This window comes from Aphelocoma coerulescens, chromosome 1 (genome assembly GCF_041296385.1).
Source record: "Aphelocoma coerulescens isolate FSJ_1873_10779 chromosome 1, UR_Acoe_1.0, whole genome shotgun sequence".
NCBI lineage: Eukaryota > Metazoa > Chordata > Aves > Passeriformes > Corvidae > Aphelocoma > Aphelocoma coerulescens.
This window is the reverse complement of record NC_091013.1, coordinates 90,333,670-90,350,329: the sequence shown is the minus strand read 5'-3', so window position 1 is coordinate 90,350,329 and position 16,660 is coordinate 90,333,670. Positions and strand designations below refer to the sequence as shown.

General features: G+C 41.0%; 1 protein-coding gene across 6 annotated transcripts in view; it reads right to left on the bottom strand.

Moving 5' to 3' along the window:
• The window catches only part of TENM4 (teneurin transmembrane protein 4), a 600,317-nt gene that overhangs the window by 149,410 nt on the left and 434,247 nt on the right, over positions 1-16,660 (bottom strand). For all 6 annotated transcript variants that reach the window (XM_069016277.1, XM_069016269.1, XM_069016304.1 and 3 more), the window contains 2 exons: positions 6,426-6,527; positions 1,142-1,336 (listed from right to left, as the gene is read on the bottom strand). In XM_069016277.1, the coding sequence (XP_068872378.1) occupies positions 1,142-1,336; positions 6,426-6,527 (297 nt within the window). The remainder of the gene's footprint in view (positions 1-1,141; positions 1,337-6,425; positions 6,528-16,660) is intronic.

The following is a 16,660-nucleotide window of genomic DNA, read 5'->3' as shown; positions in this document are numbered from 1 at the left end:
CTTTAAGCCAAAATGAAGCTTTCTCAAGAGATGGCTTATTGTTATAAGAGCTGATACTGTCTTCATCTCTAACATTTACTGGCACTGAAGCCATGCTACATCAGAGATGTCCCACTCCAATATGTTTAACACGTCAAAAGAATTGCTAGATTAGATACCATTTGAATGTCTGAATCCAATTCAGCTATTTTCATTGTCTATAAAATATAGCCATTTCAGATAAATCTTTATCCTGCATACATGAAGACAACCACAAATTAATTCAAGCCATTGTCATTCCTAAATGTATCAAATGATGTCTTTCATTTATCAGTTGGTGAAGGGGTCTTACATATGTACTTGTAGAAGCATAACTTAAGAATGATTATTTATCAGGTCACCAGCATAGAATTTCAAGGATAGTTTTCAAAAGTGTTGAACAATAATGCACTTTTGGATATACTTTTGTCACTCTCTCAATGATTTATACACTTAGAAATCTGTCCACTTTTTCATTTAGCAGTAAGAAGCAGTCACAGACTCAGATAAAGATGTATGTTGGCAGGTGAGTTCCTACACAAAAAGATTAAAGATAAGTATTAAAAGGAGCTGTAAATCTAAATGTAAATGAAAAATGTTTGGGGGCTAGTGTGAGAAAAAAGCTATGGAAGAGCCACTAAAATAATATATGATTTTGAAGTAGAATTTAATTCAAGTCCTGAGCATTTCTAAGCTTTTAAAGCTGACAAGGATCAGGGACTTTCTCTCACACGCCACCATTTTGTGGATGCAAGCAACTGAAATTGCTTGGCATAGCACAGCAGAGAAGAAAGCACTGTAAAAGTAATTATATGTTTAGATGTGTAAATGGAAACGATGCTTTAATAAGAACATTTGAACATATGATTAGATCTTCTGGTCTTTCAACTAGATTGTTCTATCTGAGGCATTTGATGGCTTTTCATCCAATTACTGAACAAATATGATAGCTAACGATGAGTTATGACAACATATCATTTTTATGTTGTATCCATCTATTGTATCTCGAAGGTGCCTATTACTGTTCTGTTTAAGTGCCAGTCTGATCCTGAATTGCCTCCATCCACACAATTACAGAACAACAATCAAAGCAAAAGGCTAATTGAATGCATCTTGCAAATACCTTCTTCACAGCTCTCGCCTTTGTATCCTGGGTTGCAGATACAGGTGCCCATGATGCATGTGCCATGGTTATTGCAGGAGACATCAATGCACTGGTTGGTTGGGACATCACACTCTGCTCCCTTCCAGCCACTATGGCACAAGCACCTTCCTTTCATGTACTGCCCGTTCCCACTGCACAGGACCGGGCAGGACGCTATGGAGAGACAACAAAAATCACATTAAAACAAATGGAAAATCACTTCAAAAAGGAGCACAAGAGCCCAGCATGTAATTTACATTCTTCATACACAGTCTTCACTGGGGTATGTTGCTGTTTGTTTTGCTAAAACCAAATCTTTTATATGGATGACACCCAGCTGTTAACTCTATTATCCTATGAGTGTTTAAAACAAGCAGTGCCCTTAAGTTAGGTTCTCTTCTTACTTTGTGTGTCTGATACCTTTTTCGCTAACTAAACTCGTAATTTTTTTGTATTTTGATTTTTCAATGTACTGATGTCTTCTTTCAGCAGCATCACTGACCTTAGATTGCTTATCACTATCCCTGACCTGCTGCCAGACTTTCCGTGACACTGCGTCTCCTGTGGACTTCACTGGCACACAAATCACAAATAACCCTGCTTTTTGCTGGGTTAACTTCCAGTTTTATGGGTTTCAGTTGCTTTGCTCAGAGCCCAGAATCCCACATTGAAACTACTTCCCTGATTTAGTTCATGTCATCCCATCAGCTACCAACTTTTTTCCCTGAAAGGGCTGTCAAGCACTGGAACAGGCTGCACAGGGAAGTGACTCATTCACCACTCCTGGTGGAAGTTAAGATGTGTGGATGTGCCATATGGGGACAGGGCTTAGTGGGGGATTTGGTAGTGCTGGGTTAAGAGCTGAACTTAATGAAAAGAGTTTTAGAGGTCTCTTCCAAACTTAACAATTCTACAGTTCTAATGGAATGTCCAGCCCCCATTTTTGGTTATCACCTCTGCTGCACTCAATTCATCACCAGCCACAATGCAGAATTGGCCTCTACTGTTTCCAAGTTCCCTGTAATAAAAACTGTGTAAATCTGTCCTCTGATATTTGTATCAGTTATAAAGGATTTATAAAGGATTTTTAATTGTCCTTGTTTCCAGCAAAGTCAGCTGACTCTCAAGGCCACCCAGATACAGGATTTCTTCCCTGTGATAAAGGGAAGAAGAGGAAGATGACAAGCTCAAACTGTGGCATGATGGATCCCAGAATTAAGCATTTTTAGAGCTAAATTTGGAAACTGCCAAGCAGAGTGGGATGGGATGAACTGAAGGATACAGAACACGTTCCCCAAGGAAGCAGAGGGCATCAAGGACCAGACCTCAGCCTCCATGACCACAGCTTTTGCAATCACTGCTCTCCAAGCTTTCTCCTGCTCCTTTCAGATGATGCCTTCTCTTTACTCCATTCTCCACACCAGCCATATTATGCTCCTTTTGTCCTCTGCTCTGATTTTCCCAAGGAAGATGCTGATTTCAATCCCTCAGAAGCAATAGCCTTTCCCTGTTCACTCTACCTTAAAACTTTTTGCTTAAGTCCTGTTCTCTTTCATTTCATTTTGCTGAAACTCAGCTGCAAGGACATGTATTCAACACAGACTGCTCTTGTTCACTGCTGCACATCAGCCTTAGGTGAGAGCAGCTGGCCCTCTCATCAGCCCCTTGGAAAGGCAATTTATGAACAATTTTAGGCAGGACAAATGTGAAACGAATATTCCATTCTGCTGCTTAATTCAACTACATTAGGCATGTGATGAATCCTCTTTTGCTTTGTTCCTGACTTAGATTATGTATGGGAAGGGGTACTAACATGGTTGAGGAAAGCTTTCCTCCCCTTCTCTTCCCATCTTTTCAGAAAGTAATCTCACAAAGCTCATCATGAGTTGTTTCCAGGCGTCCTTATAGTCAAGTCAGTTTGAGTGTTACAGAACTACAGCAGCCTCAGTGAAATACAAAGCATTGCCAACTCTGACTGTTAAGCCAGTTTGATATGCAGTGAACTACACTTGCCTGACCAAGATAAAAGAGGTTTAGAAAAGAAAGGAATTTGGCAACTGTTATTCTTAAGGAGCCCTCTGTTCACTTTAAAGGAAACACACTGCAGTGGTGCATTGCAAGTGCATCATTTGCAAGATGGTATCTACCTATAAAATATGAGACATAAATTGTTTAAGATACACTGTGTTGCGTACATGGTTCACAGCACACTCACTCTGTAATTTCACTTTCCAGCTAAGCTGATGGAATTTTCTGCCCCTCCCATCTCAAATTTCAATGCTCAGTAATGGATACTGTTCTTTCAAGGCACTGGAGGGGACAGTCTGAAGTTCTTCTCAACAAGAAGAAAGAATAACTGCCTTTAACCAGGGAGAGGTTGCTGTGAAAGACTTACATGTATCCTGACAAGACAGCTGATCACTCAGTAATAGATCAGATAAATTACTGGCCATCTGCAATGAGACTGACACTCTACAGAGCCTTCTGTGGAGAACACCTTCAGCATCACCTGGAAAGCACTGCTGCAAATGTCAAGACAATGGCAAGAACGAGACCTCCTCTGTAGCATACAATAATGCATAAAGACAAAAGAGGTTTCTGAATTTTTTCCCCTGTTACTTGTGCAACTCTTTTCCATATATAAAGATATATAATTATTATTTGATCATTCAGATTCCAACCATGTCTATGATGATAAAATTATAGTAGTTCCCTAGTGTGGTAATGACAGCAACAACCCAAATGCATACTCTGTTTTTTGCAAAGTTGAACATCAGAGAGTAAGATCATTTGTTTGTTTGTTTACTTTATACAGAACTTGAAAACACCACCTCCCGTGTCCAAGACAACCTTCAAAAAGCCTATGAAATACATCTCTGCCGACTTGCTCTCATTTATTTTGCTTAAAATAATTGGTTAATAATACATTAATAATTAACCATTACAAAAAGAGAAAGGCTTTCTGCTCCAGAGTTTCCCATTAATTTGGTGAATTACAAGGCTGAATTGAAACAAAGGAACACTCAGGAAATCCATGACCTAGAATTCTTCTTGTGGGCAGGAACCTACTTATTTAAGGATTACTGCTCCGTACAGGGACCGTGAATGGCTGCAGATGGATACTGTAACAGCCTTACACATGCTGCCCTTTGAGGGATTTGTAGGTCAAAAGAACAATCTTGGATGCCCCTGAAAACCAACAGGAAGTCAATGCTGGGATCCTTGGATCTCATGTTCATGGCAACATGATCTATTTAACACACCCAGTGAATGGAAATGCATACACAAATATAATTTTGGCATGCCAGGTATTATTCTGTCTTCCTAAAGGCAGGGTGCAGCCTGTGATCTGAACCCAGATGATTCTGAACAAAAAGACAGAGTTGAATAAAAGGTGTTCATAGCAGCTAGAGCATGTGCTCTGGTGAAATGGGAGAGACTCACATGGCTATACTGAAAAGCCTGAGAAAGTTCAGCATATAGCTCCTCTGAAAGTGGATTCAGAACAAGAGTTTAAGTATTCTGACTCAGTGAAGAAAGTTGTTCTTCTCCACAGACTCTCCAGGGAGCCTTGGGGGAAACAAGCCCTGAACTTCTGCCCCTACTGAAAGTTAGGAGGTGTGAGTTGGAATATGCTGTGGGACGTGGAAAAAACTCCTTTTGTCTCCAGCTCTAGGGATTTGAAAAGGAGCTTGGAAATGCAAACCAAGTGTAAGGAAATGCAAACCAAGTGTAACCTGAGTCAGCAAGAAGTTTGACATAACAGCTCTCAGGGATGCAGCTTGCACATCCATCTTACTGGGCTGTGAACTCTGAAACCCCGCCGGGTCCAGCCCGGCCCGCGCTGCCTCGGCAGGGAGCTCCCGCCTGCCCCGGGGGTGCTCGGCTCCTTATCTCTGTCTCCTGGCTTGCTGCTGGGATGTGACCCAGCTCAGCTGCAAGGGGAGAGGGCCGGGGTTGGACAGAGTTTAGCTCTCTCTTGGGAAGGCGCCAGCCTGCTTTCCAAAGCAGCGATGAGCTGGGGTGAAGGCCTGACCTGCAGCCTGACTGAAGCTCCTTGGGTGGGCACTAGCGTTTTATGCTACCTCCCTCCCCAGATTTATAAATCTGTACTTAAGTTTGTTGGACTGTTCGAGCCAAAAAAGGCCTTGAAAAGGTTGATGCACAGTATCCTGTCATTTCCCACATGCAAGGTTTTGATATCTTGGTTTGAAATGTGTTCTTACTAAAAGTATTCCAGTTTGTTTTTTAAATGTTTAAATAACCTAAAAAATTCAGGCCAAAGAAAACCCTTCCAAAGCCATTTATTAAAAATACTTATCACTTGAGAAGAAAAATGTATTATACTGTTTACTGGGGTAAGTCTCCTTGCCAGTCCTCCCAGTGTTTTTACTTTTGGCCAGAGTAAGCAGTTGTTCCTGCCATTACTCCACTCCTAGCCTTACTCCAACCCTGCCCTATTCCCCACACCCAGGCTGAGGCAGACTTGTAAGGTACTTTTTGTATAATCAGTGTCTTAAAAGAAAGTATCATTATAGTGTCATGCCACGCTGTGATAAAAGTGCTTTGCTAAACAAACCATAATGCCACATTCGTAAGTGATGTTTTCTAAAGCCACTTCCAGACAGAAAATTTCCAACATGACATTTAGCCTGTTCACAAGCAGCCCAAGGAGTTGTGTTGCTGCTAAGGGCACAGGAATCATGTTTAGGATAGAATCATAGCGTCATTAAGGTTGGAAAAGCCCTCCAAGATAATCGAGTCCAACTCCGCCCAGCAATGCCAGCCCACCACTAAACCATGTCCCTAAATGCCACACCTACACTCCCAGAGATGGTGACTCCACCACTTCTTGAGCAGCTTGGCAAACCCTTTGCTGAAAAAATTTTTCCCAATATCCAATCTAAACCTCCCCTGGCACAACTGGAGGATGTTTCCTCTTGTCCTGTCGCTTATTACTTGGGAGAAGAGACTGATCCCCACCTAGATACACCCTCCTTTCAGGTAGTTGCAGAGACCAGTAAGATCTCCCCTGAGCCTCCTTTTCTCCATGGTAAACACCCGTGGATCCCTGAGCTGCTGAGCGAAATTTTAGCAAATTTGTAGCCAACAAATTCACAGATCAACTTGTTTCCATTCTCCTGAAGCACCCCACGCTGGGTGATGAGTACTTTGCAAAAGGCACCATCATGAGTATAATTTCCAGAAGAAAAATGGTAACTGAAGGGGAGAGGGGAACAGTAAATCAAGCACAAATTCCTACCTCTGCCACAGTCAGGGCCCAGAAAGCCAAGGAAGCAATGGCAAGTCCCAGACACGCAGTCTCCATTCCCATAGCAATTACTGGGACAGTTGTCCACTGATTCTGGAAAACAAAAGAGAATTCAGAAACTTCTTTAGGCAAGAAAACACCTCTGAGTTTAGAAGGGCTCTAGATGGGTGGGACAGATGAAACTTCAAAGTGATTGCTGTGCCCAAGGTGAAAGCTTTAGTGTGAGCTCCACTAAACCATGCTCATCCATTTACACCAATGGATGGTCCCACTGTAAATCCTGTGATTAAATATGAGCAGCTCAGCACCCACCACGTTGGGCGGGCATCCTCTTGGTACCTGAAAACTTCCAAATGTCTTTTCTTCCTGCATATTTTTACGACCATTTTTCCTCTTTAAATTTATTGCAGAAATGCAATAGCCCCCATTCTCATGGCAGAACATGCATTTTTGGTCCAGTTTTGTGACTTAAGATTAAGTGACCTTGGGGCATTTATTTGTGCCAAACAGAGCTGAGCGATGATATATATGTTCCCCTATAAATGTACTGAACAACGACCCTTGGTTCATCCCATCTGCCTGTTCAAGGAATACTTCTAACCAAATTTCTTCTTATTTGCTCTGCAATATTATATTGAACTTACTACATTATATAATATATAATTTATGTATTTAACGGCTCAGAGTGCTGGGGCTAATATTCTATTTGGTGGAACAGGAATGTGTCCATTTCACATTTTCTTCTGTTTCTAGTTATCATCTTAAATTCTCTGACTTTGGCAAAAACACCAGCTATTCATTTCTCAGGGAAAGTTAACAGGTAAGCAAAATGTTAGCTAGCACTTCTCTTTTGAGAAGAGTTCAGAATATTGGGGCAAAACCACGTCTTTCATAAAAGAACACAAGCTGGTAAGCACGTCAAAAAGAGAATGAAAATAATCTTATTTTCTTACACTAAACTGTGAGTGAAGACTGAGTAAATGTGAGTGGGGCTTTGAAAGATGTTGTAATAAACACCATGGTTCATTCTACAATGCTATTTCACATTTTCTCTGAGGGAGATGCCTATCAGATGAAATTTAGATTCGGATATACAGAAGGGGCGCTGGTGGTAGACATGGAGTGGGGTGAAAATCTCAGCCCTCTGAATAATGGCTGCATTTTCACAGACGTACTCCACGAGACCTTGTGGTAGCAAAGATATCTGTAAACTCTCAATCAGTGCAACTGAAGACAACCAGCAGCAGAGATGTGCAGATTTGTTACTAATCACAAATGAAAGGAAGCCTGTTTCTGGATGGGTGTTCTCCAAAGAGCAGAGGTTTCTGAAGGACATTTTAAAGGATGTGGTGTAATTTAATCATTCATAAAGGACAACAGCAATTTTAAATAACAAAACCAGTTTAAAGCATTTATGTTTAAAGTCCTGGCTTCGGACATCTCATAATCAGACAGCTCCATGCAGCAAGGAAGGAACAAGGAAGTGCTGTCAGTTTTCTAACACTCAATGGTTAAGCAGATATTCACTTGATGGTGTATGGAAATGCAGTCACAGCATGTAGTCAACCCTTTAGGCTTGAGCTGCCATCTTTATTCCAATCAGAGAGCATCCATGCTTCCTTGAATAAAGAAATAACTCAGGCCTTGTGCATTTATACTGATATTTAGGAATACCATCTCTCACTTCATAGCATGTATAAACACAAATCTATCCTGTAAGTGAAAAGTTAGTAGTAGGCCATGTGCATACAATCTTCAGAACTTTGTCATGGGTTAATGTCACTGCTGGAAACAAAAATGAATTCACTTTATGCCTTTTTTTCACTACGCTTTTTTTACAATATTTACATTTTTCTTCAAGAAATATATGCAGAAATTTAGGAAAAATAAGTTATTTATGCACATACTTACACACACGAAGAACATACAGAGTATGAGTACTGTGAAACAAGATAATGAGAGGGGTAAGGAGATTTAACAGCTCCTGTTGCTGAAAGGGTCAGTCCTTTTCCTCTAATCTTCTCATCCTAAGAACAACTTTAAGTGCCCTCTTCTTGTGCTGGTTCTGGCACTTGTCAGATCCTTCAATGAGGTGGTTAAGCTCAAAAGATGGCAAAAAAATGAAAGCAGCAGATAAAAACTAGAGTATTTTTTTTTTTTCTGCTGCCTGAAAACTGGGAAGAGAAGGGCCATGCTACTCAGCATCAGTGCAGTTGTCCCATGACACCTCACAACCCCGCTGCCACGCTGGGTCAGGGGCTGCCAGCTGGAGCAACACTGCATAGATGTAACACATGTGTGACCTTTGAAGTCAAGGGGAATACCTATGTCAGGGCTTGATGCAGGACAGACCCCCAGTGTTATGACAACACCTTTATAATACTAAAAACTGTTTTTAAAAGCTTTTTCCGAGGTTTTTGCTTTAATGGACTAAACCGAGATCTTGAAAAGGAGTAAACAGCCATATCGCTTTCTTGGTATGTTTATGAAATACAGTATTTCAGCAAAATAGTAAAAAAAGCCCACAGAAATATCTAGAAAGTGTCTAAAAAGTAACATATCAAGCACAGCAACTGTTCCAAAGTGTGTCAATGCACCACATCAGCTAAATGGTAATCTTTGTTACTGGAAACAGTATTTTGCAGTTATAGTGTGTTCAGCTGGTGTGTCTATGATCCTAGGACAAGACAGGCAAAACTCTGTACACCAATTCAATGTCCACTGCAGGTTAAACTGAATTACTCTGTCCACAATAATGAGTATGTACAAAGGGATTTAGAAGTTCAGAGTGACCTCAGTAATGGAGCATACCTGTGCTTAGGTAACCAACCTGTCCAGAATCTCTGGGGGAATCCATGTAAGAACCTTTACTGTGGTGGTGCATCCTTTCTTCCTCTGACTAGTTCAGTGCAGACACCTATAACTGGTCAGATCCCTGCTGACAGTGACTGACACTGATGTATTAAAGAAAAAGAAAAATTTACATCTATTTTCTGGTTCATATACAGATCTGGCATTTTTCTTTGTAAAACTGCAGTGATATGCACATATACCACTTCATCTGTCACTACCTCTTCAATCTTTGATTTCTCAGACACTTCTCTGCAAGTGTGGCCAAACTGTTTCATACCATACAGTGGCTAACTCAAAAGGAATTAAAAAACAGGTGGATGACTTCCTCACTGAGACACCTCAGTAGCTCTTGCTTGTGGCCTGAATACCCTATACTATTAATAATAGAGTAGGCCCTTAAAAATCCTTTAATCCTATTTCATTGCTTTCTCTGATGTACCTTGTTGTTCTAATATTGCCCAAAGTAACATTTTTAAAGTATTCTCATTTCACACTACCTCTATTTGCCCGGGAATAACCTGCCTGATGGAGATGAGATGAAGTGAAAAGGAACTCTACTCCCCCTGTGACTTGTGCCACTTGCTGTTTTTTAGCAGTTAAGGATGCAAACTTTCCTGGTGATTCAGGGCAATTAAGGTCTTCACACACTTCCAAAAGTTCTTCGCTACTGAGAATCAATTCTGAAAAGCTATGAAGGTTCATGCAGGGCATCTTTGTCTCAAAGCTACTCCCAAACAACTCCAAAGTATTTCCATAAAGGAAGTGTTAAATGAATGCACCTTTTCCCCTCAGGAACTCCAGAGCTAATGAGCACAAACAAGGCTGAGACTGAGGCTTGTGAGCAGCAAGTCTGCAAGCTGTGTGTGCAACACTGTGCATGCTCCTATTTATATTCTTAGGCAGAATCACAATCACCGGAATTTCTTTTTACTTTGAAGATTGCAGGCATTAGCAATTATATTAGCATTATACTCCTCATAAAAACCTCTATTTCCATCCTTGCACTGAATTTTGTTTCAGTGGTTACAGACTGCCAGTTGGGCACCTGAGTCAGTTTTCTGGCCCTTCTGGCATGTATACATGCACACACATCCACGCACACTGCTCTAACACCTACATTACACGCTAAACAGGAGGAGGCGGGTGACTTGGCATCAGAAATTAGGGAGTTGTGATGGGAGAACCCTAGAAAGAATGAAGAATCAGACATTTTCAGAAGCTAGGGCTTAGTCAAATTGTTATCATATGGGGCTTAGATGATAGAGGAGACACACCTTTAACATTCAGGAAGTCCCTCAGTGGCACAAAGCAGCTGTCTCTTTTTTGAGTATGCTCACAGTCAGCCTTGCTACAGAGGTGACAAACTATCAGCCAATAACTGAAAACAGGCCACTGCAGTTACGGCTGGCTTCTAGTCTCCATTATACAGCTTATTCTGGAAGCTGTTCACATAATTAGAAGAGTATTTTCCAATAGATACAAATTCCATATGGTGTTTTATGAATAGTACCATGGGAACTGCTTTAGAGAATCACGACAATGTTTTTGTTTTGTTTTATTTAATTGTTCAAGTTCACTGTGAGACCATGAACAATTCTTTTTTAGAAAGAGATATATATGTTCTCTGTTTCCAGTCTGATTCCCACAGTTTTCTTCTGGCTTCCAAATCCCCGAAGAGATCTGACTGACACCAGCTGGTAAGGGCAGAGATTAATAACTGGAGGGCCAGACAGTGGATGATGCATGATGCCTTCATCTGTTTTTTGCTATCGTGTCCAAAGAGAGCACTGAAAACACAGTTTCCATGCCACCTTTCAACCAACAATGGTAGCAGGAGTGAACCTTCTGAAAGCAAACAACTCACACCAGGGGCAGACTGGCAAAACTTGAGGTGGTGGAGTTTCCAAGAGGGAATGCACAAGTTTGCCTACAGAATTAAGTGTCCTGCCAGCTTCACAATCTAATTAGCAACTGAAAAAACAAGTCTATTTACGGAATTGCAGAATCACTGGATGGTTTGGGTTGGAAGACACCTTAAAGACCACTAGGTTCCAATCCCCCTGCCATGAGCAAAGACACCTTCCACTAGACCAAGTTTCTCCACACCCTATCCAAACTGGCCTTGAACACCTCCAGGGATGGGTCAGCCAGTTTCTCTGGGCAACCTGCCCCAGTGCCTCATTACCCACACAGTGAGGAATTTCTTCCTAATATCTAATCTAAAGCTGCCCACTTGTCAGTTTAAAGCCATTCCTCCTTGTCCTATCACCCCATGCCCTTGCAAAAAGTCTCTCTCCAGCTGTCTCGTGGTCCCTTTAAGTACTAGAAGGTGCTCTAAGGGTTCCTTGGAGCCTTCTCTTCTCCAGGCTGAGTAACTCCAACTCCCTCAGCCTGTCTCCATAGGAGAAGTGCTCCAGCCCTCTGAGCATCTTTGCACCTCTCCATTATTTCCTCAATAAATATTGTAAACCTCCAGATCTCCTCTGAGACAAAGTCTAAATGACATAATGAGACACTTGGTCTTCAGATCCACACTGTCTCATTTTGGAGAATGGTATAGAAATGCCCTGCCAGACAGAACAGGTACTCCCTACCCTAACTCAGCCAGGAAAAGGAGGATGTACAAAACTGTTTCTGGATTTACAAAAATAAGAAATGGAAAACCTTCATTAAGTGCGAAATCCTAGGCTTCTCCAAGAACAGAACTCTTTTTCTGAAGTACTCTTTAAGGTCCTTCCTGCTCATGAGCTTTAATTATCAAAGCAAAGAAAGAAACAAAAAAAATTCCCTAAGTATCCTCAGCAGCTGTAATTCAACATATTGCACAAAACAACACTGATTTGCTACTTTTGCCATTTATTTCAGGGAGTGTTTTTCAGCACAAGTAAACTCACAGCTGGTAGAATTTGAGGGAAAGTTGGCTGAAACCTTTATCCCATTGCTAGTTTTCCCACTGTAATCACCCTTTACTCTGAGAGAAGCCATAAACTGGCATGATCCAGCCCATACCCACAGTAAGATTTCACACTACACTATCTTGCATTTAAGGACATTACTGAGTTCAATATGGAATTGCTAATTGCTACCATTCCCTTTTTTTTTAGGTTGTTAATCTGAGGCATGGACAAATACAGCACAGCTTTGCTTCATATTATAAACTGACTCATGTGACAGCGACAAAGCTCCCAGGCTAATGGTCTGCTCAGGGGACCACTTTGCTGCTGACAAAAAGCCCCATGAAAGCCAATTCTACTGTGGTGAACTCTATAATGATCTGTCGGCCTGGCTCACAATTACCGACGTGAATTACCTTTATCCAGATGCAACACAATAAACATATTAAGAAGGTAGACAAATTGCTAGACTCTTGATGGACTTCTTTTTTATACACTCACCATGTTTGCTGGTCAGCAGTACAGCTACTTTAACAGTATGTCTGCCTTATTTATTTACTATGCAACGTTCAACTTAATAGCTTGTTTCCCCATCTTTGGGCCAGAGGCCAAGGCAGATGTTTGCCTGACACCAAATCCTATTAGAGGCTGCAGTAACACAATTGTGTGTTAAAGATAAATATTTTACAGCCTGCACTTGCCACCAAGCATCATCATTCCCTAGACATTTAGAGGCAACTATCTATTGGCAAAGAAAAAGTAGTTATCTAGCTGGCAACTGAAGGCAGAACCTTTTTGAGAGTTAATAAGCACCAGGACCGCTTTCTAAGAACTGATTAAAGGCCATTCAGTTCGGTGTGGCAGTATCAATTCAAATGCAACTGTTTCATTTGATAACCTCAAAAAGTTGCTCTGGAGACAGCAGTGTTTGGTGTCAGAAACCTGTAGGAACAGCACTGCAGTAGGACAATTAGACCTTAATGAATCAATGCTAATCTCAGTTCTGGAATGAAGGTTCAAGGAATATAAAAAATTTGTACCAATGAGAATATCCTGTATTAGAAATGAGATGCAAAGAAAAGAGCAGGCTTTTTTAAGTATCCTGTCTGGCCCCTTCAGCTAGCAGTCTACTCCACTGCTACATAAGAAATGGCCTCAACATCTTCTGTTCGGTGCTGGTGAGAAGATATATGTAGCTGCTTAGCCTAAAATAAATTGCCACAGCTACTCATCTACCACCCCAGAAAGATACTGCATACATACTAATTGGTATAATAAAAGGTTTTACCCTTTCCTTATAAATGTTGACTCTCTATACAAAGATGCATTAATTCAAAAATAGCAAGTAAATTAAAAAAGGAGGTAAACCAAATAATCAGAGCAGAATTGTTTACTGTATCAAATAAATACATATATTTATTGTCACACAGAAATATACTGTTCCTAACTGTCCACTGACCTATTTTCTGCCTAGTAATGTTCTCCTGGCTAAAGAAAATGTTTTGCTGGGAGGGAGGAAGGGCACAGGGAGCAAGGCAGCAAGCAGGTAGATTCCATGGCTCATATCTGACCTTGAAATCCTCTGTCAGCTACATCAGTGCCAGAGAGCCATGACGAGTGCCCAGTACAGTACAGTGAATTACATTGCCTGGGAGAGTGAAGGGACACCACATTATTTCACCTAACTCTTTGCTGCTGTACTAGACCAACCTAAACAGGCCACATATTCTTTTTCCTGGATCTGCTTGTCCAGGATAAAACTGACACCTACAAGCTCACTGCAATAACATCTCTCTTTCTCAAAAATGCTCCTTGTCACTGCCTTGACTACGTTAGCAATAATTTTAATAGGAAGTCAGGCAGTATAACATGAAAGGCAAAGAGGATTCTGAAGCTCTGTGAACACATTTAATTTACTTCCCAGTTGCAGAGCTTGCAGTCTTGTTTATTTTTCAAAGGAATGATGCTACCCAATTGAATTTCACCGCAGGAGAGGTTGGATTGTAAGCCTGGAGAACTGTCACCTGCCCTTGTAATTGTGATAACAATGCCAAGGCAGACGTGGAGGTGAGAGGGGATAAAACAGGTTTCAGATGTCTTCAAGCATCAGATTTGACAGTATGAGCCAAATAAAAAAGGAAAAAAAAGTAAGGGGGAAGAAAATGCCCTGGAAACAAAGGAAATGTGGCAATGCTAGGTCTAGTATTCTCTTGCTCCTCCTCTTCCTTCCCCAGACGAAGCTTTAAAGGACTGATTCCTTCTTATACTACATCGTCACCTGCTGAGATTTCAATTTTTCTGCTTCATTTGTGTTTTATACAGCTTTTATACTTCTAGCTCAAGTAATCCACACCTGGCAGCCTGGGATGTGAAAGTCTTGACAGCATCATGGAAACTCAGTCATTATTTTTGAGTGCTCTTTCACAGCTTCCTCTTCTGTAGGGCACCTAGTGTGATGCTGATACTGCTAATGCCACTTGATGTTGTGCCAGATTTTGATTTTTTTTTCTTTTTCCTAAGGCTGGGAGGTCTGTTTTAATTAAGGACCCACGCATATAACCCTGTTTTGCTCTCACATCCCAGTGGAACTCTAATCTTCACATGCAGGTATAAGGATGCTAAATTAGGAAAAGGGCAACAGGCAGGCAGTCCTTTAAAAAACTCTTTAAATCGCTCCTGACTCTGGAAAGTGAGAGAGAAGGACAGTAACCACAATATTGAAATGCATGTTATTCTCCCTCCTCTTTTTTTGTAAGAATGTTTAAAAAAGGCAATTTGCAAGGCCTGGTACATGCCCATCTCCATCAGGGTACCAACAACAAACACCCACCCCTGCCATCAGTGACTCTATAGGCTGGAGCATTTTACAAGGTGATGGTGAAACACAGAAGGTTTGGTGCTCAGAGGCAGCTGGGTTGCTTCTTGAAGTCAAAAGCCACTGATTTTGCCAAATTTCACAGTACATCATGTGAGCACATTTTCCCTTGAGTTGTCTGTACTTCTGCTTTTAGGCCTGGCTTGAGACATCTATCCAGGTACTCAAATGGCTCTCACCACAATCACATCACTTTCTCACACTGTTTCAAGCACATTTGACTTTAGGCCCAGCTGGAAATACTAAAAAATCAGCTTTTTTCTGTCCTATTTTTGAACTTCTGTTCTAAAGAGCGACCAAATGGGAATAGTTTGGGGAGTAAATAAAGAAGAGAACAAGCCTGATCATTTCAGAAACCTTTGCCACATTTGGTCTGAATTTGGGTTGCCCTTTGAGAGAGAGCTTTATCTCCCTGATTCATTCCTTTCTCTTACCACTTCCTTATTAAGAAGAAATCTTTCCAGTGCAGAATGCCTTATAATCTGAAGCTCTCAGATGGTTGAAAGCATAAAGTGTAATGGGATTTCAAAAGCACTCGGGCACTGGTCTATGCATATGATCATTTAACTTGATGGTAAAATCTCCCTTGACTTCACCAACTTTTAGGAAATCCTGCTAATGTATTTCTGCTGTTCATAGGGCTAAACAGGGAACACTGTTTTCTTTCCTTACAATGTGAGCAATGCTAAAAGCATGAAAGGGTCTTGAAACACAGTTCTTAAGGAATCATACACTGACCATCTGAAAACACCCCTCTGTTCCAAATCACTTGAAATGTGATCACAGGTTGGAAGTTAGCTGGGAAAAAAAATTCACTGGATGATTTTAAACAAAGAGTAGCTGGTGGACTGAAGCTTTCTTCTTCTTCCTTCTACAATGCAGCTTCCAAGCACAGTAAGACTTTAATCCATACTTGTAACATAACTACGACATGGCTGTGGAAATCTAGAAAGATACATTGTGAACAGTTATTTTCTTCCTAGATTCCCTTTTTTTGCAGTTGGAATATTTTTAAACCTGAATTGCACTCCAGTAGATGAAACTCTCATATCCCCTATTTGCCCAGGGGATTGCAAAGAATTTTTTTTTGTTCCTTCCCACTCTCATAAATTGTTACAAACTAATACAGGAAACAACAATTATTCAGCCTTCAGGGTTCAACTTCTGGAGCTGCACTAGCAAGAGGGAAGTTACTTCATGTTCAGTACATTACAATTTCTGCTGCCATAGCTCAGGGCAAGGCTAAAGCTAGCCTTGAGTTTCATTTTAAATGATGTTTTAAGTTGGTGTATTACAGGGGGAAAAAGCAAACCATTCTTGCATACACACCTAGAGAACTACAAATGTAATCTCATTTGGTCAAACAAGTGCCATGAAACCTTGGCAAGGTTATAATTTTGGGTACATAAAAAAAAATAAATTTCATTTTACACCAAGTCTTTAGATAATATATCCAGCCTGATACCTAAGGATGTACTGGCTGGAATGACTGCTATCTGAGGTTCAGTTAGGTAAGTGCCTGTTGCTAGGTACGTGCTCTCAAGCAGGATGCCTGGTCCCCAGCCACTGCTACAGAAGAGCCCGAGTCCCCTCTAGGTTCTATG